This window comes from Gopherus evgoodei, chromosome 3, assembly GCF_007399415.2.
Source record: "Gopherus evgoodei ecotype Sinaloan lineage chromosome 3, rGopEvg1_v1.p, whole genome shotgun sequence".
Taxonomy (NCBI): Eukaryota; Metazoa; Chordata; order Testudines; family Testudinidae; genus Gopherus; species Gopherus evgoodei.
In genome coordinates, this window is record NC_044324.1 from 162,764,384 (window position 1) to 162,791,959 (window position 27,576).

Below are 27,576 nucleotides of genomic sequence, written 5' to 3' on the forward strand. Positions count from 1 at the left end.
GGGTTGCAAATGGGTATGGAGGGACGGGTAGAGAAGGCTGTGCCTCCCCAAACTGCCTGGCCCCCGACCCATCCAACCCCCCCACACCTTGTCCCCTGGCCGCCCCTCCCAGGATCCCTGCTCATGGGACCCCCCCGTGAACATGAGGGGAGGACTCAGGAGGAGCAGGGCAGCCACACAGGTGGAGAGAAGCGGTGGTTTTCCTCTTCAAAGTGCCACTTCTCTCCTGAGTCCTCCGCCTGCATTTGCTGTGCTCCCTCCACCTGCACTGCTCTCCTGCTCCCGTGCCCCTGCAGTGCAGCCCCTCCCCCTCGCAGGGGGGTGCCAGTGTTCAGCTGCCTGAATGTCCAGCCCTGGGCCCCCTATTGTTGGAGGGGCCATGCCAGGGCACCCTGAGCTGTGACGCCCAACCGGAGCCAGCCAAGCTGCCAGGCTGGTGGCATGGCGTGCTGAGGCTGCGGGGGAGGAGGGACAGCAGGGGAGGGACCAGGGGCAAGCATCCCTGGTCGGTCCTGTGGGCCAGATGTGGCCCGTGGGCCATAGTTTGCTCACCTCTGGTGTAAGCAGATGGGCTAGGGATTATGCCAACTTTTTCTCAAAATTCCTTCTCGGGCTTGCTTTATTTGTCTTCCTTGTGGTGCCATCAAAGATGGTGAAAGCCTGGGGTAGTGGTCGTAAGGGGTGCTGCAGTACTTTTCTAATGTCCAGATTCCTAGTTGATGCATGTGGGGTATGTGATCCACTTTTAATACAATCTCCTTGTTTTGAGGCTTTTGTTTTCCTGGATTTCTTTATCACTGAATGTCTTTTGTTTTTGCTTTGGCAGCTTATCATAGGAGTCCTGGGTTGGCTGCACAGTTTCTAGCCTATGTCATGTCTGAATGCTATATATGCACCTTCGTTTTTCTCCTTTGCATGTAACAAATTATGACAGTGTTGGGGGGAAAACCCCATCCGGTGTGGGGCGAGTGCACCCCACACAGCCTCCTAAACCCGAGTCAATGTACTCACCCCTAATAGATGGACAGTGTGGCCCAATGGCCAAAGTCAATAGGTTCACCCATCTTAATGGGCAGTAAGGTCTATTGATCAGTCTATAGCATTGCCCCTCCTAGTGGGGCAGTAAGGCCTAGCAGGTACAGTCAGTAGATTTGCCCCAGGGAGACGGGCAATAAGGCCTAGTCGACAGTCAGTAAATTCACACTTGTCAGCAGGGCAGTAAGGCCTAGAGGCCAAGATCAGTCAGAATGGGGGCCACCACGCACAGGAAAGGGGGTCATGGCCCAGGTAGGGGGGTCTGGGCCTTCCCTCTCCATTGGACCCCAACCCAGGGCCCTGATCATGGCAGGGGCACATGCCACTGAGTCAGAGTCTGGTGGGGGAGGAATGTCCAACCAAAACACACTGACTCAAAAATTCTGGTTTACTAATCAGGTCCCTATCGAAGCACCCTGGGCTGCTTCCTACCATAGTTCCCACTGTCCTGGTCTGGGCATCTCTGTTATCGACGGATTCTCTGGTCTGTGCTGTTCCTGGTGACTCTGGATGCAGTGAGGTCTCCATGGGTACCTTGGTGTCTGCCTGAATTACCATGTCTCCAGCCCCCACGGCCTTGGGCAGCAGCTGGTTCTTGGCAGGCACCATCAGACTATATCCTTTCTCCCTGGCAGTCAGCCCCAACTGAGGGTAGCTGCTCCCTTTTATACCAGTGCACCTGGAGAATGCCCAGTAGAGTGAAGGGGGCATGTTTTCCTCAGTCCACAATGTAGGGTTAACTCTTCCCCATCCAGCATGGAGCGAGTGAGTCCCATCATACAGATCCTCGCTAACATCTTCAGGAGCTACAGAACAAATGAAGAGACAGACTAATTCATTTAGTTCTACAAATGGATTGACCCAGGTCTTCTCCAATGTATTTGTCAGTGACTGACATCTTTTTCATCTCTCTGTAACCTGGGTGGCCCAAGATCTGCATGAGATATACCAGGTGTCTGGACCTGTACCGTTTGCCTTAGTTTCCTAAAAAGAGGTATTTCTGCACTCTGCAGTTAGTTAATACCTGTTCACTGCCCCAGCCTCAGGACTGAATCCTTTGGTCCTATCTGCTGTCTGTGTCTTTATTGACAGTCTCCTGAATGGCCTGATCTACAGGAATTTTTCCAACAGGTTTCATGACCCCATCTGTACAGAGGAGCCTCTGTTTTGAAATGATCACACACCTCAGGATGTTCTTTCTCCAACCATGGCATCTGTATGAAGAACACTAGCAGATATCTTGTGTAATTTTGCTTGTCATAAGCCAAAACACTAAGATATCATGACTGCTGTCATGGTTAGGTGAAGAAGCTCATTCACCTTTCCTGGATGCTTGAGAAAAAGGCCAGGAACCATAACAACCATAACAGTTTAATTCATCTAGAATGCCGATAAGTCGCTGTTTTCATTACTCCAATGGTTCAGGTACATGTTAAAAAGCTGAAATCCAAACACAGGATGAATTGCTGAGGACATCATTCAACTGGTTTATGTTGCTTCTCCATCTAGTTTGTGTCATTGAGGCTTTGTAAATCAATCAGATGGTGGTCCTCCATCCAGGTATAAAAGCCCTTCCTGACTAATTTCAGCAGGACCTTGTAGACTGATTTATGTAGTCTAACAGATCAGTGGTGTTTGCGTCCCTGCAGTATACCTAGATGGAACTTTCAGCAGTAATACTGGACTCCCAAGATCATTGGAATCTTTTCCCAATGATTGCCATCATATTGCATATTTTATGAAATGCTCCCATTCTGATAATTATGGATTGGAATATTATCATTTTTTGTCATTCTTCCACAGTATTTCTGCATACAATGCGTGGTCAAAGACACATACTTTGTAAGACATAAATTGAGTTTTTTCCAAATATTTTCAGAGTCTGATTAAGGATTTTTTTAGGCTGTGGACATCTCCATTGGTGGTGCATTCATGATCAGCAGATACCCAACCTTGTTCTGAATCATACTGACCTTGTTGCATGCTTGGATGTTGAACTCAATCTAGGAGATGATTGGTTATTTACATCTGTTTGCCTGAGCAGAGACCATACTTCTTTCTTAACTTGAGCATTGTGAATGGCCTCTTCATAGTGTACTGGGTGTATAGTGAGGGAGGGGGTCCAGGCCCGCCCTCTACTCTGGGTCCTGACCCAGGGACCCTCTGGTGGCAGCCTCGTTGTCTTCCTTCTCTCCCCTTATCTGTCCACTTCCCTGGGCCACTTCTCCTATGGCCCCTTGCACCCACTAGGCCCTTCCCTTCAAGGCCTGAAGCCTGGCAGGCTACAGGCTAGAGGTCCCTTCTGCTCCCTGAGCCTGTCCAGCACTGTGCTGTCTACGGTGCTAGTCTCCTTGCTCTGGAGAGTGACCTTCCCCTGTCAAAGGCCTGGGACAGACTGACTCTCCCCTTCCTGAGCAGCCTTTTTATAGGACTGAGACTGACCCTGATTGGCTGTCTCCAATCTGGGCCCCAATTGGCTCCCTACAAGCCCTTCTCTAATTGGCTGCCTGTCTGCACAGGCACACTGGCCTGCTGCAACCCACACTCTCAGGGAGTAGGGCAGTCACCCCACTAAATACAGGTGGAGCATTTTGCCTATTTTTCATGCTATTGCAGAGTTTTCTTGTGTGTAAATATCTTTCTGCAGTTTAGGTGGTAAAATGTTTGTTGCTTCATTGGTGTCTTTTTATAGTGAATAATGGTGGCACATTTTTGGATCTCTGTCTCTTAAAAGATTCTTCCATGATTCCATGTCTCTTGGTTTGGTCAGTTCTGTGAAAGAAGCCTCCACATCACATATCACACACATGTTTTTAGACCTTTTACTCAGTTTGTGAATGCTTTTTGGAAACCTCTGAATCAGATTCGATTGTTCATTCGGTAATCACAATAGCATCACAGTCAAATCTGAAGCAAACACAGGAAAAATATGTAAATCGTAAGTCACAGTACCTTATAATATACAAAAACTACCAAAAATGATTTTAAGTTTAGAAATCCATGTAGAATCAAATCATTTTTCATTTGAAGCATGACGCCATTATTATGTATTTGGGAAGTTGCCATGTTAATGGTTATGCAAATGAGACATTTTTTCATAGTATTCATTATTAATGTAAAAAAGTATTCATCATTAATGTAAAAAAAGTAATTACCCAAAATTGGGTGAAGACGTATATTCATTTTTAGTCAAAATATTGCCTATACCCATTGTTCACCCAGTGCCTCTGCTTACTAGTACTATTTCCATGGAAACAGGCCTACCTCCACCTTTAAGCTACCATGCAGAAAGGTCCATCACATATTTTTGTAATATGTATGAAATAATATTTAAAAAAATGGGAATTTGCTCTCCCCCCCTCCCCCGGATGGTACCAAAAAGTTGTCTGGCTCATAGGCTAACAGTCCAGTAACCTACTTTTGTCCCTTAATTGTTCAAATGTCCTATATTTTCTTTATCACAACCCTAGAATTAATTTATGCTTAGTGGAATTCTGCTCATTTGGGGTTAGATTAAATCTTTAGACTTGGCCCTGAGCAAGGGTGACTTATACCTAAATGCTCCTCTGTAGGAGTACCTTTACAAAGGAACTGTGACTCAGAGAGGCACAGTCATTCCTGGCCTCTGAGTAAATTCTGCATCCCTTGAAATGATGCATCTTATTTATTTCTTGGGTATGGACACCTATTCTGACCTAAGGCTTTATTCACTCTGTCTCTCTCCACCCTTTCCTATCCATTATCTCACTGGGATGAATATCCAGAGAACAGGGGTTGTGCTCTACAACAGACCCAAGTCTGGGTAAATCAAGCAGTGGGCGTTGGGTGGCCTCCTTACTCTCCCAGATGGTCCAGCTTGGCCAAGCAAAGCAGGGTCACAAGTTAGGCTTTTGTTAAAGAAAGGTTGGATTGTGTCTTTAACTACAGTTGCCCCAGGAGGCATTGTGCCTCAGAGAAATATCTCTGAGGCTCAATTCCCTCCCTGCTCTCCCTTTTCCTGGAGGTGGGGGAAGGGTAGGAGGATAATAATTTACTGTTTTCCTTGTACTAGCCACAAATTACAACACCCCCTGAAATGTGTTGACTCAGATATGCTGGCTGGCATGTTGAGGGGGCTAATATTGCTTTATTATATGCATATAGATTTTATTTCTCAATTTCATCTGTAGTTAATTACAAATTTGAATTAACATTTACAGATGCTATATAACCTTAGCTCAGGCTTTGGGAATGAACATGGGAGGAGCTCCAGCAGGACCAGCTGGAACTGGTAAAACAGAAACTACAAAAGATATGGGAAAAGCTCTGGGAAAATATGTAGTAGTATTTAACTGTTCTGATCAAATGGACTTCAGAGGCTTGGGCAGGATTTTCAAAGGTAAGATTTTCCATGTTGTGTGTACTGAGAAACAAAGAACAAATTACTTTTTTTATTAAATCATAATAGCCACATAGGATACAATTTTCACAGGCACTTAAACCCCATTTTCAATAGTAACTTAGGAGCAAGTAGGAGGACTCCTAAGTGCCTAAGAGCCTAAATCACTTTTGAAAATGAGTAGAAGTTCACTGCTAACCTGCGACTGCCTCTGAGTAGAGGCATTGCTGCCTCCCTTTGGGCATCCAAATCCTATCTCCTGCCTAAGCCCCATAGTGATTCACAAACGAGGGGAAGATGGGCATTCAGCAACCTAACTCTCCTGAGGGGCCAGATCTGATAGATGTGTTCAGAGCCTGCCTACTGGATCAGGCCCCAATAGATGAGCTTACACATAATAGCTGGAGGGATAGGATCTCCCTCAAAACTTTTAGCCCAGTAGTTAGGGTACTCACTTAGGAGGTGGGAAAGCCCTGGTTCAAGTCCCCTCTCCATCTAAGAGAGAGAAGAGATTTGAACCAGGATCTGTCAACTGTAAGGTGACTATTCTAACCATTGGGCTATAAGTCTAATGTAGGGAGTCCTTCAGTCCCTCCTGTTGGAAATGTTGCATTGTGGATAAATAAGACAAGAATAATTGGAGCAGAGGGATTGAATCCTGGGTGTCCTACATCCTGGGTGACTGCTCTAATTGTCAGGCTATAGAATCAATCTTATCCATGTATTCTCATTTTCACTTTCTTAGTCATTTTAAATATTAATGCCTAGCCATACAAATATGCTTTACTGAGATACACTCATTTAGTCTTTTTCAATAATAGCTGTATTACACACAAAGTTAAAAGAACATTATCAGGCTTGCAAAGTCAAGAAATCAAAGCTAAGAAATTCCAGAATTGCCTGGGTTCAGCTCCTTGAGTATGCATTATAATGTGCTCTTTAATTACATGATCAAAAGTTAGTTTATCCCAGTTATTGGTGACCTGAGATAACTGCAGTGAAAATATGCAATCACAGCCAATCCAAAGTATCTGTACATGTTAATCTTCCAATCCCTTCCTACTAGCCCCCTGAGCAGTTAGTCCCGAGTGCCATCTACCCATACTTTGACCCTTGACTGGAAGGCAGCAGAGGGCAACAAAAATGATTAGGGGGCTGGAGCACATGATGAATGAGGAGAGGCTGAGGGAACTGGGATTATTTAGTCTGCAGAAGAGAAGATTGAGGGGGGATTTGATAGCTGCTTTCAACTACCTGAAAGGGGGTTCCAAAGAGGATGGATCTAGACTGTTCTCAGTGGTAGCAGATGACAGAACAAGGACTAATGGTGTCAAATTGGCGGAAGTTTAGGTTAGATATTAGGAAAAAAATTTTTACTAGGAGGGTGGCGAAGCACTGGAATGGGTTACCTAGGAAAGTGGTGTAATCTCCTTCCTTAGAAGTTTTTAAGGTCTGGCTGGGATGATTTAGTTGGGGGTTGGTCTTGCTTTGAGCAGGGGGTTGGACTAGATGACCTTCTGAGGTCCCTTCCAGCCCTGATATTCTGTGATATGTGCACCTTCATATGCATCTGCTCAACTCCTTGGTCCCATTGTTTGTGTATTTTCTGTAGCTGCACCCATCAAACACTCTAAGAAAAAAATGTGATTATTTAGCCCTATTGTAACCGTACTTTGAATTATGGTTCACATGTGTATTCCACCACTTGCCCTGTGTTCCCTCTGCACTGGAGTTTTCAGACACATTTCCAATGTAAAGGAACTGAGGGCGGAAGGGGAGAGGGGAAGGTTGGGTTGGCACCACACTTATATAGTCTTGGAACGGGGCCATGAGGAGGTGCAGGGTGCCTGTGCCAGCTTGATGGGTACTGTAACAGAAAGAAATCTGGCTCCAGCTTGCTGAGTGTGCACACATTCCTGTGTGGAATACATGAATAAACCACATCTCAAAGAACAACAGTTGTAATACAGGCCATTAACCACTTTATCCTCTTTGCTAGGGCAGTTCTCTAAAAAGCATAAATGCTCAAACCACTCTTGACCTCCAAAGCCAAAAAAAATTACTGCTTCATCTTTCTCAGAGTGCTCAGTGTGGGATTTTTCTGCCCAGAGATTAGCCACTCCAATACCAAAGGCAGAGTATACCTTTTGGCTTGCCACTCCCTGGTACTACCCCATACTGGCTCTCATAGAGCATGGCCTTTGACTTCTGTACCCATTCCAGGATGATCAAGACATCGGTGATGTTGGTAGGGCAGTGAACATTATTGGTACTGACCATGCCAGAGGCCTATGTAGCTGCAAAAGATCTGCTCTTCCGCTTGGTACCACTTCACTGCTCGTCCAAACTAACCGCACCTTGTTGGGGCTGTCACATGCAGTGCAGACATCAGCACTGACATTGGGATCTGTTATAGTAACTGTGACCAGAGGTCCTCGGTCTTCTCTATGACTTCACCCAGACTACATGCTTTGCTTTGCCTCAGTGCATGGTACCAATAGCTAGGAAGCCCCTGATGTTGCCCCTGATATCTCAGTCCTGTCATATGTCACTGTCCTGATCTCTGATGACACCTTCTAGTACCACATCACCCTTGCCTTTAGAGCATTCTGATCCTTGCTGGAGTCTGAAGTGGGTTCCTATGTCTCCCCCTTCAGGGAGTGCAGGGCATCCTCCAGGACTTTGACAGGGTCCCTCTCCAAAGGCTTTTACATAAGTTATGGGATAAGAGGGAAGGTCCTTTCATGGATTGAGAACTGGTTAAAAGACAGGGAACAAAGGGTAGGAATTAATGGTAAATTCTCAGAATGGAGAGGGGTAACTAGTGGTGTTCCCCAAGGGTCAGTCCTAAGATCAATCCTATTCAACTTATTGATAAATGATCTGGAGAAAGGGGTAAAAAGTGAAGTGGCAAAGTTTGTAGTCATCATAGATAGTTCTCTGAAGATATCCACGCAGTGTGCAGAGACAGTCAAAAAAGCAAACAGGATGTTAGGAATCTTTAAAAAGGGGATAGAGAATAAGAAAGAGAATATATTATTGCCCTTATATAAATCGATGGTAAACCCACATCTTGAATACTTGTGTACAGATGTGGTCTCCTCATCTCAAAAAAGATATCCTGGTACTAGAAAGAGTTCAGAGAAGGGCAACTAAAATGATTAGGGGTTTGGAACGGGTCCCATATGAGGAGAGATTAAAGGGGATAGAACTTTTCAGCTTGGAAAAGAGACTAAGGGGGGATATGATAGAGGTATATAAAATCATGAGTGATGTGGAGAAAGTAGATAAGGAAAAGTTATTTACTCATTCCCATAATACAACAACTAGGGGTCACCAAATGAAATTAATAAGCCACAAGTTTAAAACAAATAAAAGGAAGTTCTTCTTCACACGGCGCACAGTCAGCTTGTGGAACTCCTTGCCTGAGGAGGTTGTGAAGGCTAGGACTATAATAGCATTTAAAAGAGAACTGGATAAATTCACGGAGGTTAAGTCCATTAATGGCTATTAGCCAGGATGGGGTAAGGAATGGTGTCCCTAGACTCTGTTAGAGGATGGAGATGGATGGCAGGAGAGAGATCACTTGATCATTACCTGTTAGGTTCACTCCATCTAGGGCACCTGGCATTGGCCACTGTCGGTAGACAGGATACTGGGCTAGATGGACCTTTGGTCTGACCCAGTACGGCTGTTCTTATGTTCTTATGTTACACTCATAGACATCCTGACCAGAGCAGGCTGAAAGAATAGAGTGCCTGGTTCAGGCACAACTGGAGTCTGATACCATATCAGCCCCATTATTGGCCCTAATGGGTGCCTTGAGGAATGCTTCCAGTAACCAGCTTTGCTTCCCCATTAGTCTACAGAAACAGATCACCGAGAAGGGAGGGTTTCCCACCTGGTACAGAGAAGTCGCTTGTGATCAGTGCAAAGCAGCTGCCACACACTCAAGACCAGGACTTTCCACAACCTGCTATCTATATTTGTGGTGCAAGACCAGTCTCTGGAGGTTTCTACCCTACCTTCTTTGAATATTTCATCCTTGTCACTGGATCAGGCTCTGGTATTGAAGTGTCTTCTCTGGTACTAGATGACATTAAGCTCTACCCAAAGCTCCTGGAAAGGATGGCTACATCACTTGGTATCCAGATGGAGCTCTTGGAGCAGAGTCCTCATAATCTCATGGACATTTTACACCCTAGCTATATCAGGGAAAGATGCCCTTCCTGTAAGTAAGGCTATAATGCAGCTCATTACATCCCTATGGCAAACCCCTTCATCAGTCATGCGTGTGGCAAAGTGCATAGAACATAAATGCCAAGTTCTGTCCCAGACATATGCACACTTCTATCAACACTTCCATGCCAGACTCTCTGGTAATGGTAGGTAATAAATAAACGACCACTGCCAAGGTAGAGCAAAAGCTTCCCTCAAAGAAAGGGAAACACAAAAATTATATATATATTTTTGATAAAAGGTATTATTCAATTGCAGTGGTACATCTGCATATAGCTACCCATCAGACTCTCTTATCCTGATATGGCTATTCAAATGTGGATACTATGTTCAAATTCCTAAACAAGCTACCTGAGTACTGTAGGAAAAAGTTTCAGTTCTTTCTGATGGAGAGTTGTTTGATCTTCCAAGCTGCTCTTCAGACTTTCCTTGATGCTTCAGACTTAGCTGCAAGGGTCATGGTAACAGCCATAACCATGCACCATTTCTAGTGGCTTCAGTTGGGGATTCCTGTAGAGGTGCAGCAGACTCTTGAAGACCTCCTACTTCAAGGCTGTGCTTTATTCTTCTTTAAGCCTGACAAGGAAGTACACACATTGAAAGTATCCAGGGCTGTGCAAAAATCACTGGTCTTTATATGCCAGCCTGGGAAAGCACTATGGCTCAGCATCAGTTTCAGCTGAAACAGCAGTATTACCCACCCAGACACCTGGACCAGTACAGGTACAAGCACAGACAACTTAGAAAAAGGCCTACTCCATCTACCTCTGTGGTCATTTTCATTCAGACAGCTGCAGGCCTCAGAGGATCCTGTTTGACTTCTCTGTCAAGGATAGCCTACTTGTCAGATCCGATCTCTGTTTCTCCTACTTCCTATGTGTGTAGCAGTCCATCACCTCAAACAAGTGGCTGCTAAGAACAGTGGAATGTGGATATACCCTGAAATTTTTCTTTCCCCTCCTTAGTCCCCCTTCCCTGTCCCTTTTCAGGGACCCATATCCAAGTCTGTACTAAGACAAGTGCAAACTCTTCATTCTTTGGGAGTTACAAAGGAATTGACCCCTCAGTATCAGTACAGGGGTTTCTACTCCCACTACTTCCTATATCCAAAACAAAATGAGTCTTGGACCACTTCTAGACCTTCAGAACTTGAACAAATACATCAAGAACTTGAGGTTTCTTGTGGTTTCTCTTGTAGCTATTATCCCTTGATAAGAGCCAAGTGATTGGTATGCTGACCTTGATTTGTGAGATGCATATTTCCATATGGCAATCTACCCAGGCCACAGAATATTCCTAAGGTGCATAATAGGAAGAGATCACTTGCAGTTCATAGATCTACCATTTGGCCTATCATCTGCATTGAGGGCTTTCACTAGATTCATAATGATGATTCATCACTGGATGAATGGTTGGTGTGGGGTCATTCCTGTCACCAAGTGGAAGGAAGTATCTATTGGATGCTTTCTCTGTTCCAATCCCTAGGCCTGGAAGTGAACAAGAGACATTGATTCTCAAAGCCTTCCAGAGAATAGAATTTAATGGGGCAGTCCTGGAGGTTTCAGCTCCAACCCAGGTTGTTTCTTCTTTGAGACCTCTGTGTGCCATTCAGAAGCAGTCCCCAAAACTCAGTAAGGAACTGCGTCAGGCTCCTGGGACCTATGGTAGCATGGACTTGTGACCTTCCCCTCCCCTATTCCAGACTGCATCTCAGAGGCTTGCACACACAGCTCAGGTCAGTTACTGCCCTCATATGCACCATCTGGACAAGCTAGTGTTTATTCCAGGCAAGAGGTTGGTGGATGAATCATGACATGTAGGGGAGTCCATTCTCACCAACTCTCCCCTCTGTGATCAGATGATGGATGCTTCTGCCACGGTGCGGGGAGTGCATTTGGGCAATCTAAAGGATCATGGCTTGTGGTCTCTCACAAGGTCCAATTACACATAAATGTTCTTGAGTTACATGCAATATCCAGAGTTTGTCAGTTTCTTCCACACATACAGGACAGAATCAAATCAATCATCCAGGTGCTCACTGACAATACCACAGTAGTGTTTTTATGTGTACAATCAGGAGGGTGTCAGATCAGACAGCTTGTCTCAGGAGGCAATTAAGCTGTGGGTTTCTGCACGTGGAATTTACTAATCCTCAAAGCATCTCACCTGCTGGGAGTCCAGATGCCTGAACAAGTCATTCAATTTGGATCACAAATGGTCTCTCCAGCTGGCTACTCTAAGATCAGTTTTTCAAGAAGGGGTTGTCTCTACAGTTGGTTTGCTTGCAGCTCTCCAGAACTGGAAGTATTCCTGATTCTGTTCAAGTATAGATCACAATCCTGAGTCCATCTCAGATGCTTTCCTCTTTTCATTGGACAAGCACCTGCTGTACATGTAGCCACCAGTGCCTCTTATCCCCATGGTTATTGTCAAGCTGAAACAAGAATGAGACAAAATTATCCTCATTGTTTCAGATTGGCCAAGGACATGTGGTACTCCGACCTATACAAGCCATCCCTTCAAGAACCTACTTCTAATAAAAAATCTGATATTCTAGAATCATGGGCAGGTGTTGCACCTGAATCCTCAGTCGGTGTAGCTCATGGCCTACTTCCTCAGCAATTAAACCCAGAGGAAGTGCACTGTTCAGTAGCAGTTCAGAATGTCCTGCTCAATAGTAGGAAACCATTCAAGAGATCTACTTACCTTAGTAATTGGAAGTTTCTTCTAACTGGGCAACTAGTCAAGGTGTGTCTCCTACACAATCTACAATTCAAAAGATTTTGGATTATTTGTTACACCTTAAAGGTCTGGCAGTCATCTCCATCAAGGTGCATCTGGCCACAGTACAGGCATGCAATGCTGAAATTGAGGGCAGGACTTTATCTCTAACCCTATGACTACCAGCTTCCTAAAAGCTCTAGAGAGGTTGCTTCCACCATCAGAGATCCTACTTCACTGCAGAATTTGAATTTAGTACTGTCAACTCTTTTATGGGACCTCTTTTTGAACCTTTAGCCTCCTGCTTGTTGCTGCACTTCTCAGCAAAGGTAGCCTTTTTAATAGCCATCTCCACTACAAGGAGAGTGGGGGAACAGTGTACCCTGGCAGTGAATCCTCCATTTACCATTTTTTTTTACAAGGACAAGGTGTGGCTTAACCCACACCCTAAGTTTCTTTCCAAAGTAGCATCTGATTTCCATTTCAATCAGTCAATGTACTTATCTGTCATCTTTTCAAAGCCACATGCTCACAAAGATGAACAGAAGCACCATTCTTTGGATGTTTGCTGGGCCCTGGCTTATTACTTGAATAAACCAAAGATCTTCCAGTTCTCTTCTAAACTTCTTTTTACTTTATGCAGAATGAATGAGAAGCCATCTTGTCGCCAAATGGATCAGCTGCTGTCTTGTCATGTGCTATGCTGCCAAGGGTATTGTGCTCTTAAGAAGCTGTTAGAGCAGTGGCCCCAAACTTTTTACCTCGTGCCCCACATCCCTGTCTGTGCTCCCTTTCCCCCCAAGCTGGGTCGGGGGGGTGATGTGGACATGGGTAAGGGGGCCAAGGCTTGGGCCACAGCTGGGGGACAGGAGTGGAGCCCAGGTGTGGAGTCAGCAGCCGGGGCCAGGAGTGAAGCTGGGTGGCATTCCCATCCTCCATGGGTGCTAGCCTTGGCCACAGCTGAGCTCCCTGAACATTCCTCATCACTCCCCTTGGGGGTCATGCCCCCCATTTTGGGGACCTCTGTGTTAGAGCATTCATCTAGAGCACGCTCCAAATCCTCAGTGTTCATGGGGAAAGATCCATATTGTGGACATCTGCAGAGCAGAGGCATGGTCCTCAGACCACATATTAGCTAGATGCTATGTAATTATTGATGCATCAAAGGAAGATGTGAATGTGGGCTGAGTGGTCCTGCAGTTCCTCTTCCAATGATACTCCTAGTCCCCACTCCACTGAAAACAGTTTAGGAGTCCCCTACAGTGTAACAGACATATACAATCACTTGAAGACAAGAGTTACTTTTTTGTGACTACTTTTCTTCAAGATGTGTTCCATATATCCATTACCCAATCCACCCTCCTTCCCCAATGCATTAGAATCTAATTTCTAAGATTCTGGCATAAAGTTACTGAAGGATGGAATAGTCAGCTCCACCCTTTATCCTTTTGATTCAGAGGATGTGGGATGCCAGGGCACAAGGTTGGCTGCTCTGCATGTACTGCTAGGGAAAACTCTCCTGCACATCCCTGCACGTATGTACAGTGTAATGAACATATGTAATACATCTCAAAGAACAACACTTATGAAAAGGTGAGTAACCATTTCTTTTCCTTTAACCTTATTCTTAGAAATGGCTGAAATCTTAAATAGTCAACTTGAGGCAGACACCCAGCCTGGAAAATTTCAGGCCAACAACTAAGATGTGGCAAAGTTGTAAGCAACTGACAACTGGGTCTTTATAGTGTTCGCAACATTAATAATAGGTGATGCTACCAGCCCTGCCTATAATAATTTTGTTTTGAAAGCTTCATAATTAGGATGCTAGTCAGATTCTTGTCGTTTAATAGAAAAGTGTCAAGATACTGCCTTTTTGGAACTCCATGAATATTGTAGAGAGAGATATTAATGATTTTTTTTTTAAGTACAATAGCAAAGGCCAGGAGGAAGTGTGTAACAGCTGGAGAGAAAGCATTCTTGGCTGAGGGCATCTGGGTGTGAAACAAACTTCCACAGAAAATTAGATGAATCTAAAGTCTTGCCAGCTTTAGAAATACTGCAAAATTTTCCTCTTCCAAAAGCCATTTCTACTCTAGCAAGAATGACATTCACAAGATTGACACCCTCATCAACCCAAACATTCTGCCCACAGGAAAAAAATACCTAACACTCTGTAACAAACAGATAAACCAAACAATAAAATGAAAATGCCATAGCCAAAGTAGACTTTACCCCCAAAACAAAAGAGTCAGACTCCAGGAAGTCCACTAGGAATTTCAATATTGGTATTAATTTAATATGGAAGGTACTTAGATATTGCAGTGATAGGTAGCCATACAAACCCCATAAATAGATAACATAATTACAAAAATACATTTACAAATCTATATGAAGTTATTCATGGTGAAAGTCTGAAATCTGAGAGCGGTGCTTACAGAAAGAGAAAGTAGGAGGACAGGAATGCTAGTAGATACTGAGGAAAAGGGAAGCCATGTAGCTATAAAAAGGTACTGTTCAGTTTCTGAAGTTCTGATCAGAAAAAAGATGCAGAAGGTGTGACTGAGTGATTTTAGAAAGATAGATTACACACCAGTAATCCTGATTACATAGTCCACCTTTTTATTCTCACAATTTTAGCATGAGTCTTGTGATTGTGTTCTGTTTAAAGTCCCAGCTACTGGAGACAAGTGATTACATGAGAGTCTTAGCTTTAACTTAAAAAAAAAAAGGAGTAAAAGTTTCTAGACTTCATGGTTGCAGAGGAAAGCTTGAAAGTGTGACTCAAGTGCACCCTGAAGACTCAAAAAATAGAAGGCAGATAAAAAGAACCCAAAACTCATTTTTTTTTTAAATTAAGAAACTAATCTTTATACTGAGTTATGGGTCCAACTGTAGGAAAACCTGTATCCAAGACCTGGCAGTTCTCTGAAGAATTAAAAAAAATTATCCTGGCTGTGTTTCACTGTTAAGAAGTTTGTATACTGAACTGCCTGCAATATCTGCAGGAAGAGAGGTGCAGACCAAATAGTTTAGGCTTGTGGGGGAATCATTTCCAGAAACCATGCTATCAGCCACATTTTCCTTTTCCCATTGCAGGTCTTGCACAGTCAGGTTCCTGGGGATGCTTCGATGAATTTAACAGAATTGAATTACCTGTTTTATCAGTTGCAGCGCAACAAATTTATATTATTTTAACAGCAAGGAAAGAAAGGAAAAAGCAGTTCATATTTTCTGATGGAGATTGTGTAGATTTAAATCCAGAGTTTGGAATTTTTCTTACAATGGTAAATATATGAATGGAAGAGTGTAATTTGGTAATCTTTGATAAGAGAAGACAAATTATATAAATTTAATAATATAGTAACTTGGAAAACAATGCCTATTGTTAATTACTTTGTGGTATCTACATACTTATTGTTTGCAAAATCATTATTATGCAATACCTTACCACCACACTATCTCCTGAAAATGTTTTTTGAATTTTTTTCAAACCAAAGCCCAGATATTTTTGCCTAAATGAATGCTGCTTCCTTCTGTATAATGAATCATGAATGTGAATTACCTATGAATGTATTAATAGTTTTGTTCCTTATTTCATGATAGTGATGGCTAGTCCTCTAAAAAGATTACCATGGATCTTGGGGGGAGGGTGTCTTAATTTTTAATAGTATGCAAATTCTGAACCCCTGCAATAAAATATTCTTGATGTTCTTGATGTGCTTCTCCATATATATTCTGCTTTTGGCATGCATACATCCCCAAGCACTCAAGATTGGAATAGTTGGGCCAGCAAAGTTTGTTGGGCTGTGCCTGTGTTTTGAGTGCCCTCATGTCCCTTCTGCTCATACACACACAGCTCAGGGCATCAAGGTCAGAGTGGGGCCAAACCCTCAGCGCTTTCTTACCTTCCATGGCTGCAAGATGGAACTGCAAGCCAGTGTTTCTTTCTCTTGTGCACATGCATATCTGAAACAAATGCATTGTATATAATTAACACTTTAGAATAGCTTTAGTAGTTAGGATTATTATAGGTTTAGTAAGTTTCTGTTACAAATAATTTTTTTCCAGTTAGCTGGTACCAGGCTTCAGCCTTTATGGATGAGTAAAACTCAAATAATGTCCCTCATGTGAGGCAGCTGTATCCCTCAGTGATGGCCATATAAGTTGTCCGTTAGACTTGTTGAGAAAAATGTTTTATGAGGCCTGTCTTTGATCCAGATATACAGAATAAACCGATATCTGAGCAGTCTTCCTGAAATGCCCTGCAGCCAGCTCTTGGACTCCTGCTCTTCCCATGAAACACGCTCCTTGTTGTTAAGTATTCATCAGTGACTATTAGTGGTAGGACACAGAATACTTCTAAAGCACAAGCAGAGGTCTCTAATAAAGAGGCATAGTTTGCCTCATTCCTCCTCAGTCAAGGGTAGTATGAGGTCTAAATTAGATCATTCAGACACTCATAAAGACTCTAGTTGCTGTACATCAGTAGCCATTGTCTTTGGCACAAGCTCCACAGCTCTCAATACTGATATCAGAGCTCACTCTAGAAGTACCAGCTATATTGGTATCATCATTGTCAGCAACTTTCACCCAGTGCTGTCATCCTCAAAATGTTGTTCACAGTACCAGCTGTCTTAACACTGAGATTCACAGTAGTGGGTGAATCTACTGGTATCCACTCTTCCTGAATCACCACTATTGTCTTTGGTACCAGATACAATCCTTGCTACTGGCAAGCATTCTTCACTGGGTCCTGGGCTCCTACCAAATCAGATCCTCCACTGGTAGAGAATTATGACTTTTCCACATCTGCTTCAGATATTCCCCAAGATCTCAATTCATCTCATAGATATTCCAGAGCATGAGGCTACCCTAATAGACACAAGAGATATAAGAGGGACATCATCTCTGGTATCCTAAACCACAGTCCTTTGTTCATTCTTCTTCGAGTGATTGCTCATATCCATTCCAGTTAGGTGTGCGCGCCGTGCGTGCACGTTCGTCGGAAGATTTTTACCCTAGCAACTCTGGTGGGCCAGCAGGTCGCCCCCTAGAGTGGCGCCGCCATGGCGCCTAATATATACCACTGCCGGCCCGTCCGCTCCTCAGTTCCTTCTTACCGCCGTGTCGGTCGTTGGAACTGTGGAGCACGGCATAGCTGTCCTCCACGTCCCTAGCTCTCCATTGTATTGTTGTTCTACTAGTTGTATTTAGTTGTAGTTGTAGTTAGAGTATGGAATATTAGTTGATAGTTGTATTTACTTATTGTATATAGTTAGCGGGCTTGGGCTGTAGCCCTCCCCCGCACCCGGCGCTGGGCTCATGCCCGGTTCGCCAGAGTTTAAACAGTGCTCGGCCTGCAAGAAGCCGATGTCCACGAGCGATCCCCACGACTCCTGCTTGAAGTGCCTTGGGAAATCGCATATTTCCGAGAAGTGCCGCATTTGAAAGGCATTTAAGCCAAGGACCAAGAAGGAGAGAGATCAGCGCTTAAAGACTCTCCTCATGGAAGCAGCGCTTAACCCTCCATCCTCGACACCGAGTTCCGGCTCCGCTCCGGCACCGAACCGCGCCGGGCCCGGGAAAACGCCTCGGCACCGACCTTCCCCGGCACTGGGCCCTGACGCAAGACCTTCGACGTCCACCACTCCGGCCAAGCAAACTCGAACGGAGCGCCTGGCATCGACTACTGCCGCGGCACCGTTACCAGAGATTCCGTTGACTCCGGGCCCAGGGGGTCCGTCGAGTCCGGTCCCTCTCAGCTCCCCCATAAGATCCAGGGTTGAGCTAATGGTCCCCTCGACGCCTGAGACATTTTCCTCGGCTAGGGACCTGATAGCACTAACTGAGTCTACGCTGCCTCAACCCCCGGTGCCTCCAGTGTGGGTTCTACAATCTAAAGGCAAGACTGTGGCCATGCAAGCGCCGTCTCTGGATTCACCGAGCTGGCACTGATCCCCATCGCGGTCCCGGCACCGTTCCCGGTCCCCTGGGCGGTCTCGATCAAGGCGCCGCTCGCAGTCCCGGCACTGCTCTCTGCGGCAGTACCAGTCATACTCGCAGCGCCAGTCCTCTTCACGACGGTCCCGATACTCCCGGCACCGCTCTGGCTCGAACCATCGCTACCGGTGCCGAGGTTCGATAAGCCATTCCCAACATCGGCGTTCTAGATCCCGGTCGACCTCCCGACACCGCGCTGGTGGCAGGTCCCGGTCTCGATCCCGGCACTGGTCCCCGGCACCAAGGAGGTCTCCGCCGTCTAGAGCGAGGGACCCATATCAGTCCCATTCGGCTCCTTCCTGGCCGTCCCGACAGCTGTCTGTCTCCTCCCAAACAGACAGCGCGTACGCCATGGACACTGACAGGCCTGCTGCTCTCTTCCATGATCCACCCCCCCAGGAACATGGACCACAACAGTGGGGCTTCTGGACCCCCTGGGCGTATCATCAAGCCCAAGGCCCTCAGCAGATTCCCCCGCGTTCGACTGCATCTGAACACAAGGCTCTGGAGGCCACATTGTCCTGTCCTCCCCCTTCCCCTGCAGAGGAGGGGTTGTCTCACAGTCAGGACCCTGATCTCCCTCCAGAGTTGGATGCAGTGCTCCAGGCAGAGCCTCCTGCAGATCCACTCCTGCCGGGTGTCTCCTCATCATCCTCCCCGGATGAAGCAGTGGCTGGAATGACATCCACCAGCCCTCCTCCGCTTGACCTCAGGGCGCATCAGGACCTCCTCAGGTGCGTGGCACAGAACATGAACTTACAGGCTGAGGAGGTCTCAGAAATTGAGGATCCGGTGGTGAGCATATTATCTGCCGATACACCCACTCGAGTCGCCCTTCCTTTCATCCGGACCATTCAGGCCAATGCCAATACCATCTGGCAATCACCGGCGTCCGTTCCCTCCGCTGCACGCGGAGTGGAGCGCAAATACATGGTGCCCTGGAAGGGGTACGAGTATCTATATGTTCACCTGCCCCTGTGCTCCCTCGTCGTACACTCTGTGAACGAGAGGGAGCGCCATGGCCAACAGGCCCCGGCACCAAAGTCTAAGGAAGCGAGGCACATGGACCTGCTTGGCCAAAACGTCTATTCTGCGGTCGCCCTCCAGCTTCAGGTGTCCAATCAACAGGCTCTCCTTAGCTGCTACACTTACAACACCTGAGCGGCAGCGGACAAATTTAAGGAGCTGCTTCTGCAAGATGCGCGTCAGGAATTCGCTGCGATCCTTGACGAGGGCAAGAAGGTAGTGAGAACTTCCCTACAAGCATCTCTGGACGCCGCAGATTTGGCCGCCAGGACTCTAGCTTCTGGCGTTACCATGCGCTGCATTTCCTGGCTACAGGTCTCTGGCCTCCCTCCGGAGCTCTAGTGTACCATCCAGGATCTCCCGTTTGAAGGCCAGGGCCTGTTCTTGGACAAGACTGACCCCAGGCTACAAAGCCTCAAAGACAATAGGGTCATTATGCGCTCACTGGGGGTGCATACACCTGTCACCCAGCGCAGACCCTTCCGGCCTCAACAACAACGCCGGCGCTACCCCCAACCCCGGCAGAGGCAAGACTTCACCAGACGACGAAGTAGAAATGGCCTACGTAGACAATCGGGCAACCAAGGAGGACAAAACCAGAGCTCCTCCAAGGCTCCCTCCGGCCCGAAACCTTCATTTTGAAGGTGCGCCCGAGGGTGCTGCACCAGTTTCCCTCCTGGATCCGTCCCCTCCCTTTTCCAACCGTCTTTCGTTTTTCCTCCCTGCGTGGTCCCGGCTAACATCTGACCGATGGGTCTTACGCATGTTGCAAGTTGGATGCCATCTGCAATTCGTTTCGCACCCTATCTCATCCCTCTTCAGGGACCCCTCTCACGAGCAACTCCTCCTTCAAGAGGTGCGAACGCTCCTCGCCAAAGGAGCCATAGAGGAGGTTCCAGAGAGCGAGCGGGGCAAGGGGTTTTATTCCCTTTACTTTCTGATCCCCAAAGCCAAGGGAGGCCTCAGGCCTATCCTCGACCTGCGGGAACTCAACAGATACGTGGTGAAGTTGAAGTTCCGTATGGTATCCTTGGGGACCATTATCCCATCCTTGGATCCTGGAGACTGGTACATCGCCCTTGACATGCAAGACGCATACTTTCATATAGCCATCTTCCCGCCCCACAGACGGTTCCTTCGGTTCGTGGTCAACTGCCGCCACTATCAATTCATGGTCCTCCCGTTCGGCCTCTCTACGGCCCCGAGGGTGTTCACCAAGTGTATGGCTGTAGTCGTTGCCCACCTTCATCGCAATCGCATACATGTATTCCCATACCTCGACGACTGGCTGATACGGGGATCATCAGAGGCACAAGTCCTCAGCTACGTCCACATGGTCAACAGACTTTTCGCGAGCTTGGGTCTAATCCTCAATATAGAAAAGTCAACACTAATCCCCACTCAGAGGATAGAGTTTATTGGAGCCCTTCTGGACTCTACTCTGGCCAGAGCCGTTCTTCCTCTGTCAAGGTTCCAGACCTTGACGGCCATCATACAACGACTACAGGCAGCACTCTTGACCTCAATATGCACTTGCCTGACTCTATTGGGCCACATGGCGGCCTGCACGTTTGTCACGGGGTATGCACGGCTTCGCATGAGGCCCCTCCAGTCCTGAGCTCATCACTCAGTACTGTCCGGCCAGGCACCCTCTGGACACGATTGTCACCGTCCCCCAGGACGTATTAGGTTCCCTGCAGTGGTGGCTGGATCAGTCCGTGGTGTGCGCGGGGCTCCCGTTCCATCCGCCCCAGCCCTCGGTGTCCCTGACAACGGATGCCTCAGATCTAGGCTGAGGGGCCCATCTCGGAACCCTGCGGACCCAAGGCTGGTGGTCACCTCACGAGCTGACCCTCCATATCAACGTATGGGAATTGAGGGCGGTCCGCCTTGCTTGCCGAACATTCCGTCATCAACTTCAGGGCCGCTGTGTCTCAGTGTTCACCGACAACACAACGACCATGTATTATATAAGCAAGCAGGGCTGCACGAGGTCTTCTTCCCTATGTCAGGAGACCGTGAGGCTCTGGGACTTCTGCATAGCCCACTCCATTCACCCCATCGCATCCTTCCTTCCTGGGGTTCGGAACATGCTGGCGGATCATCTGAGCAGATCCTTCCTTTCCCACGAGTGGTCCCTTCACCCAGACGTCGCCCTTTTGCTCTTCCGGAGGTGGGGATGTCTCCGGATGGACCTCTTTGCGTCTCAAGAGAACAGGAAGTGCCAGATGTTCTGCTCCTTTCAAGGCCTGGAACCGGGTTCGGTAGCGGACGCCTTCCTTATTCCATGGACGACGCACCTGTTCTACACATTCCCTCTGTTCCTGCTCGTCCACAAGGTCCTTCTGAAGGTGCGCAGGGATAGGGCCCGCTTGATCATGATAGCTCCAGCGTGGCCCCGGCAACATTGGTACTCCATGTTGCTGGGCCTGTCTCTGGCCGACCCTGTCCCCCTGCCTCTTCACCTGGACCTGATCACTTAGGACCACGGCAGGCTCCGTCACCCGGACCTTCAATCGCTGCACTTCACAGTGTGGCTCCTGAGTGGCTGACCCGGTCTGAAATGTGCTGCTCTACCCCAGTGCGTCAGGTGCTCCTGGAGAGTAGGAAGCCTTCCACCAGAGCGGCGTATTCGGCCAAATGGAAGCGCTTCACGTGCTGGTGTGCTAATTGGAACTTCCTTCCCACTGCAGTCTCCATCTCTACTATCCTTGACTACCTCTGGTCCCTCAAACAACAGGGCCTGGCGGTGTCATCTCTAAGGGTTCACTTGGCGGCCATTTCCACCTTCCACCCAGGAAGGGATGGCCGCTCGGTGTTTTCTCACCCGATGGTGACTAGGTTCCTTAAAGGTCTGGAGCGTCTTTACCCACAGATTCGCCGCCCCGCCCCCACCTGGGACCTGAACCTGGTTCTGGCCCGGTTCATGTCCCCTCCCTTTGAGCCTTTGGCAGCTTGCTCCCTTCTCTACCTCTCCTGGAAGACCGCCTTCCTGGTGGCCATCACCTCCGCGAGACGGGTGTCGGAGCTCCGGGCCCTCACGGTAGATCACCCGTATACTGTGTTCCACAGGGACAAGGTGCAGCTGAGACCGCACCCAGCCTTTCTCCCCAAGGTGGTCTCGGCCTTTCTCGTCAACCAGGAGATCTTTCTCCCTGTCTTTTTCCCGAAACCTCATTCGTCCCGCAGGGAGCAGCAGCTTCACTCACTGGACGTCCGTAAGGCGCTCGCCTTTTATATAGAGAGAACCAAGCTGTTCCGCAAATCCCCCCAACTCTTTGTGACGGTAGCGGAACGTGTCAAAGGGTTGCCCGTCTCATCTCAAAGAATCTCCTCGTGGGTGACGTCCTGTATCCGAGCCTGGTATGACTTGGCTCATACCCCTCTGGGCCACGTGACTGCACACTCTACCAGCGCTGAAGCTTCATCGACAGCTTTCCTCCCCCACGTGCCCATCCAGGAGATCTGTAGGGCAGCGACCTGGTCCTCCGTTCATACTTTCGCTTCCCATTATGCCCTGGTCCAGCAGTCCAGAGATGATGCGGCCTTCGGCTCCGCCGTGCTCCACGCTGCGACTTCTCACTCCAACCCCACCGCCTAGGTAAGGCTTGGGATTCACCTAACTGGAATGGATATGAGCAATCACTCGAAGAAGAAAAGACGGTTACTCACCTTTGTAACTGTTGTTCTTCGAGATGTGTTGCTCATATCCATTCCACACCCACCCTCCTTCCCCACGTCAGAGTAGATGGCAAGAAGGAACTGAGGAGCAGACGGGCCGGCAGGGGTATATGTCAGGCGCCATGGCGGCGCCACTCTAGGGGGTGACCTGCCGGCCCGCTGGAGTTGCTAGGGTAAAAATCTTCTGACGAACGTGCATGCGCGGTGCGCACACCTAACTGGAATGGATATGAGCAACACATCTCAAAGAACAACAGTTACAAAGGTGAGTAACCATCTTTTTCACTTCTGGCTCCCATGCTTGGCCAAACTGGGCACCACAGGATCTTCAACATGCCAGAAAACCCACCTCCTCTGTCCTTTCCAGGGCTAGATCTGCCTCCCTGTAGGGTTCAGCAACAACAATCCCAGGCGTCAATTGTGAATACTCAGCAATTATAAATTTCTGATGAAGAATTCCATCTGCCTACTGAACTTGCTCTTGTTGCCATTTCAACATCATCACCTCATGAGGCTGTGGTCCCATCTACTCAATCACTTTCTGATGGCTACAAGGCGTTTCAAGACCTCCTTTGACGAAGGGCTGTGACTTCAGAAAAACCATTTGATGTGGTGCATGACAAATCTCTCCAATTGTTAAATACCATGCGCTCCTGAATGCCAGCAAGATTGGCTATGCTAATCAATGAAGGACTGTTAGAGCCAGCATATCTCTTGTTGCAGAACCTCCATCTGTTCCACTGCCTTTGAAAATGGAAGAGAAAAGGTACCAGACACCATCATCAGGATTTCAGTATTTTTATACTAATTCACACCTAGATCTTTTGTGGTTACCACTGCCCAAGAGCAAACAAGGCATCAGAGCTTCGAGGCCAAGTCTAAGAAAAGGAAACTCAAGTGACTGGATCTCTTTGGAAGGCAGAACTACTCACCTGCTGGCCTCTAGCTTAGAATTGCCAGCGACCAGGCACGTCTTTCCAAGTATGACAGCTTCTACGGGCACAAGCTATCAGACTTTACTGACTGGTTACAACAGGAATCTAGAAAGGAATTAAGTTCCTTGATCTCTGAGGTTTGATTGGGAGTACTGTGTGGCGGGGCTCAGGGAGAGAGCACCATCTCCACCACCTCACACATCTTAGCTGGCCACACAGCCTGTGAGTCAGTGTCAACATCTGCTGCGGTGGTGCCGATTTCTGCTCCCAGCAGTCTTCATGCCTAGCGCTGGCTCTGGCCCCAGAGCCTGTGGCACATACTTTCCCCCACCCTGAAAACCTGAGGGGGAAGGGGCAGTATTGTGTCTATTTTTATCTGGGTTTGGGGGAGCACAACCAAAAATTGTAACTTGAAGTGGGGGCTTAGCTCAAAAGGTTTGAAAACCGCTGCTCTAGATATTGGAAGAGCATTGGGTTTTTACCTGGACTGGTTTAAGCCATTCAGGTCTTTGTCTCAACTCTTTGTAACCATTTCAAATAGAGTAAAGGGCCAACTGGTCTCCACCCAGAGGATCTCTACCTCGATTTCCCGCTGCATTCATTTCTGTTACTCATTGGCCAGTGTCACCTCTCTGAATAGAGTGATGGTGCACTCAAACAAGTTGAGAGCAACTTCTGCCATTCTGGCTGGATTCCCATTCTGGATATTAGTAATGCAGCTACCTGGTCATTGCTCTATATGTTTGCCTCTCTCTATACCATCTCTCATCAATCAAGGGACAATGCCAAATCTCATCAATTAAGGGACAATGCCAGATTTGGCCAAGTTGTCCTTCACTGCTTGTTCAGGTAGACCAGTTCAAATTGCTTGTGGGTCACCTACAATGAAATGGACACGTGCGATCACTCAAAGAAGAAAAAACAGTTCTTTGAGTGCTTACTCATGTCCATTCCAATGTAGGTGTATGCATGCATGTGCACCATCGCCATAAGTTTTTTCCTCAGTGGTATCCATCAGGTCAGCTCCTGCACTCCCTGGAATGGGACCCTCATGGCACGGTATATAGGGGTCTGCCTACCCTCTTCCCCTTCAATTCCTTCTTGCTGCCCGTGATGGTCACTGGAACATTACTGGTCTCTTGGTCATGCAAGTGCTTCCTTCCGTAAATAGAAAGTTGTATTTGGTTATTACATTATTTGGTAGTTAGAACAATAGTTAACTGACTTAGTATAGGTTTAGTTCCCTGCACGTGGGTCTCACCTGCCCCGATCCCAAGGCTTTAAGCCATGAGCTGCATGCCACAAACTGATGCAGGTGAGTGACCCACATGACAGTTGCTTAAAGTGCCTCGGAGAGACACATTCAAGAGAGGTTTCAGAGTGGTGGCTGTGTTAGTCTGTATTAGCAAAAAGAACGAGGAGTACTTGTGGCACCTTAGAGATACTTATCTACACGCCTCCAGCTTTCATCCAGACCACACCACACAATCCTTTGTCTGCAGCCAAGCTCTAAGATATAACCACATTTGCTCCACCCCCTTAGATAGAGACAAACACCTACATGATCTCTATGAAATACAATATCCACCTGCTGAAGTGAAGAAACAGATTGACAGAGTCAGAAGAGTACTCACAAGTCACCTACTACAGGACAGGCCCAACAAAGAAAGTGACAGCCGTCACCTTCAGACTCCAACTAAAACCTCTCCAGCGCATCATCAAGGATCTACAACCTATCCTGAAGGACAATTCCTCACTCTCACAGATCTTGGGAAACATGCCAGTCCTCCCTTACAGACAGCCCCCCAACCTGAAGCAAATACTCACCAGCAACCACACACCACACAACAAAAACGCTAACCCAGGAAGCTATCCTTGCAACAAAGCCCATTGCCAGTTCTGTGGACTGTGATACAGGAGGGCCAGGGAGGAGTGGGAGAGTGGTAGAGGGGAAGTATATAAGCCCTAGGCTAATTAAGGCATGGTTCCCTGTAGACTAGGGAGGGTTGCAACAGGTTAATTGGAGCACCTGTAGTCAATTAAGGCCCTGTTAGCAACCTAATAAACCCCCCTGCTTCAGGCAGTCAAGAGAGAAGGAGGAAGGAGAGAGGACTGGAGCTTGGAGGTGTGCTGTGAGACTTTGAAGATCAGAAAACCGGAGTAAGGGAGACGCTGCCCCAATAGCGGAGGGAGACTCCCTCCCCCAGCATTTAATGACCGAAGGTACCCCACCCAAGGGGGAAGAGGGTAAGAACCTGCAGGAGTTGAGAGGGGCTGGGGCTCAGAGTAAGGAGCAAACCCAGACCCCTCCCCTGCTTCCCTCCTTTACCACCTTCACAGACCACTAGCGGGGCCCTCGGTGCCCCAAGAGCAGGGGCAAGGGGTGGCATCTTAGCCCCCCACCAAGAAAAGCGGAGGACCCACCATATTACATTGGCCATCTTGTCACACCACATATCTATTCAGGGGACACCATCATAGGACCTAATCACATCAGCCACACCATCAGGGGCTTGTTCACCTGCACCTCTACCAATGTGATATATGCCATCATGTGCCAGCAATGCCCCTCTGCCATGTACATTGGCCAAACCAGACAGTCTCTATGCAAAAAAATAAACAGACAAAAATCAGACATGAAGATCAGATATGAACATTCAAAAACCAGTTGGAGAACACTTCAACCTCCCTGGTGACTCAGTTACAGACCTCAAAGTCACAATACTCCAACCAAAAAAACTTCAAAAACTGATTCCAACAAGAAACTGCAGAATTGGAATTAATTTGCAAACTAGACACCATTAAATTAGGCTTGAATAAAGACTGGGAGTGGATCAGTCTTTACACAAAGTAAAAACTATCTCTCCATGCTAATTTTTCCCCTACTGTTACTCACACCTTCTTGTCAACTGTTGGAAATGGGCCATCCTGATTATCACTACAAAAGTTTTTTTTTCTCCTGCTGATAATAGCTCACCTTATTTGATTACTCTCATTACAGTTGGTATGGCAACACCCATTTTTTCATGTTCTTTCTGTGTATATATATCTTCCTACTATATTTTCCACTGCATGCACCTGATGAAGTGGGTCTTAGCCCATGAAAGCTTATGCTCAAATAAATGTATTAATTTCTAAGGTTCCACAAGTACTCCTCGTTCTTTTTACATTCAAGAGAGGTGCCGCATCTGTAAGAACTTTACACGTAGGACCACGAAGGAGAGGGACAATAGGTTAAAGTTCCTTCTAATTGAAGTGGCACTTTGTCCCCATACAGATCTGCAAGGGGAATTGGCACGGACCACCTCGGTTGGCTAGGAGATCCCTGGCGTCCCCATGTCACAACATTACTTTTCCTCCTTGGCATCAAGGAAGGACACTAAAAAGGACTGCTGGTCTTGTTATTCTCCATCAGTGCACAAGAAGATGATCCCTGCACCAACTCCTCAGCACCACGTACGATTACTGGTGCTGAAGAAGAAACAGCGTAAGATGAATCATGGGCACTTGTTGACCCCAAGGCCTGCAGGCCATATGCTCTCAGAAAGGGTGTTACCCATA

General features: G+C 47.1%; 1 protein-coding gene across 1 annotated transcript in view; it reads left to right on the forward strand.

The window, feature by feature from the left end:
* DNAH8 (dynein axonemal heavy chain 8) overlaps positions 1 to 27,576 on the forward strand; it is a 567,023-nt gene that overhangs the window by 297,580 nt on the left and 241,867 nt on the right. Inside the window, 2 exon segments of the mRNA XM_030557275.1 lie at positions 5,235 to 5,413; positions 15,470 to 15,657. Of these exon segments, the coding sequence (XP_030413135.1) occupies positions 5,235 to 5,413; positions 15,470 to 15,657 (367 nt within the window).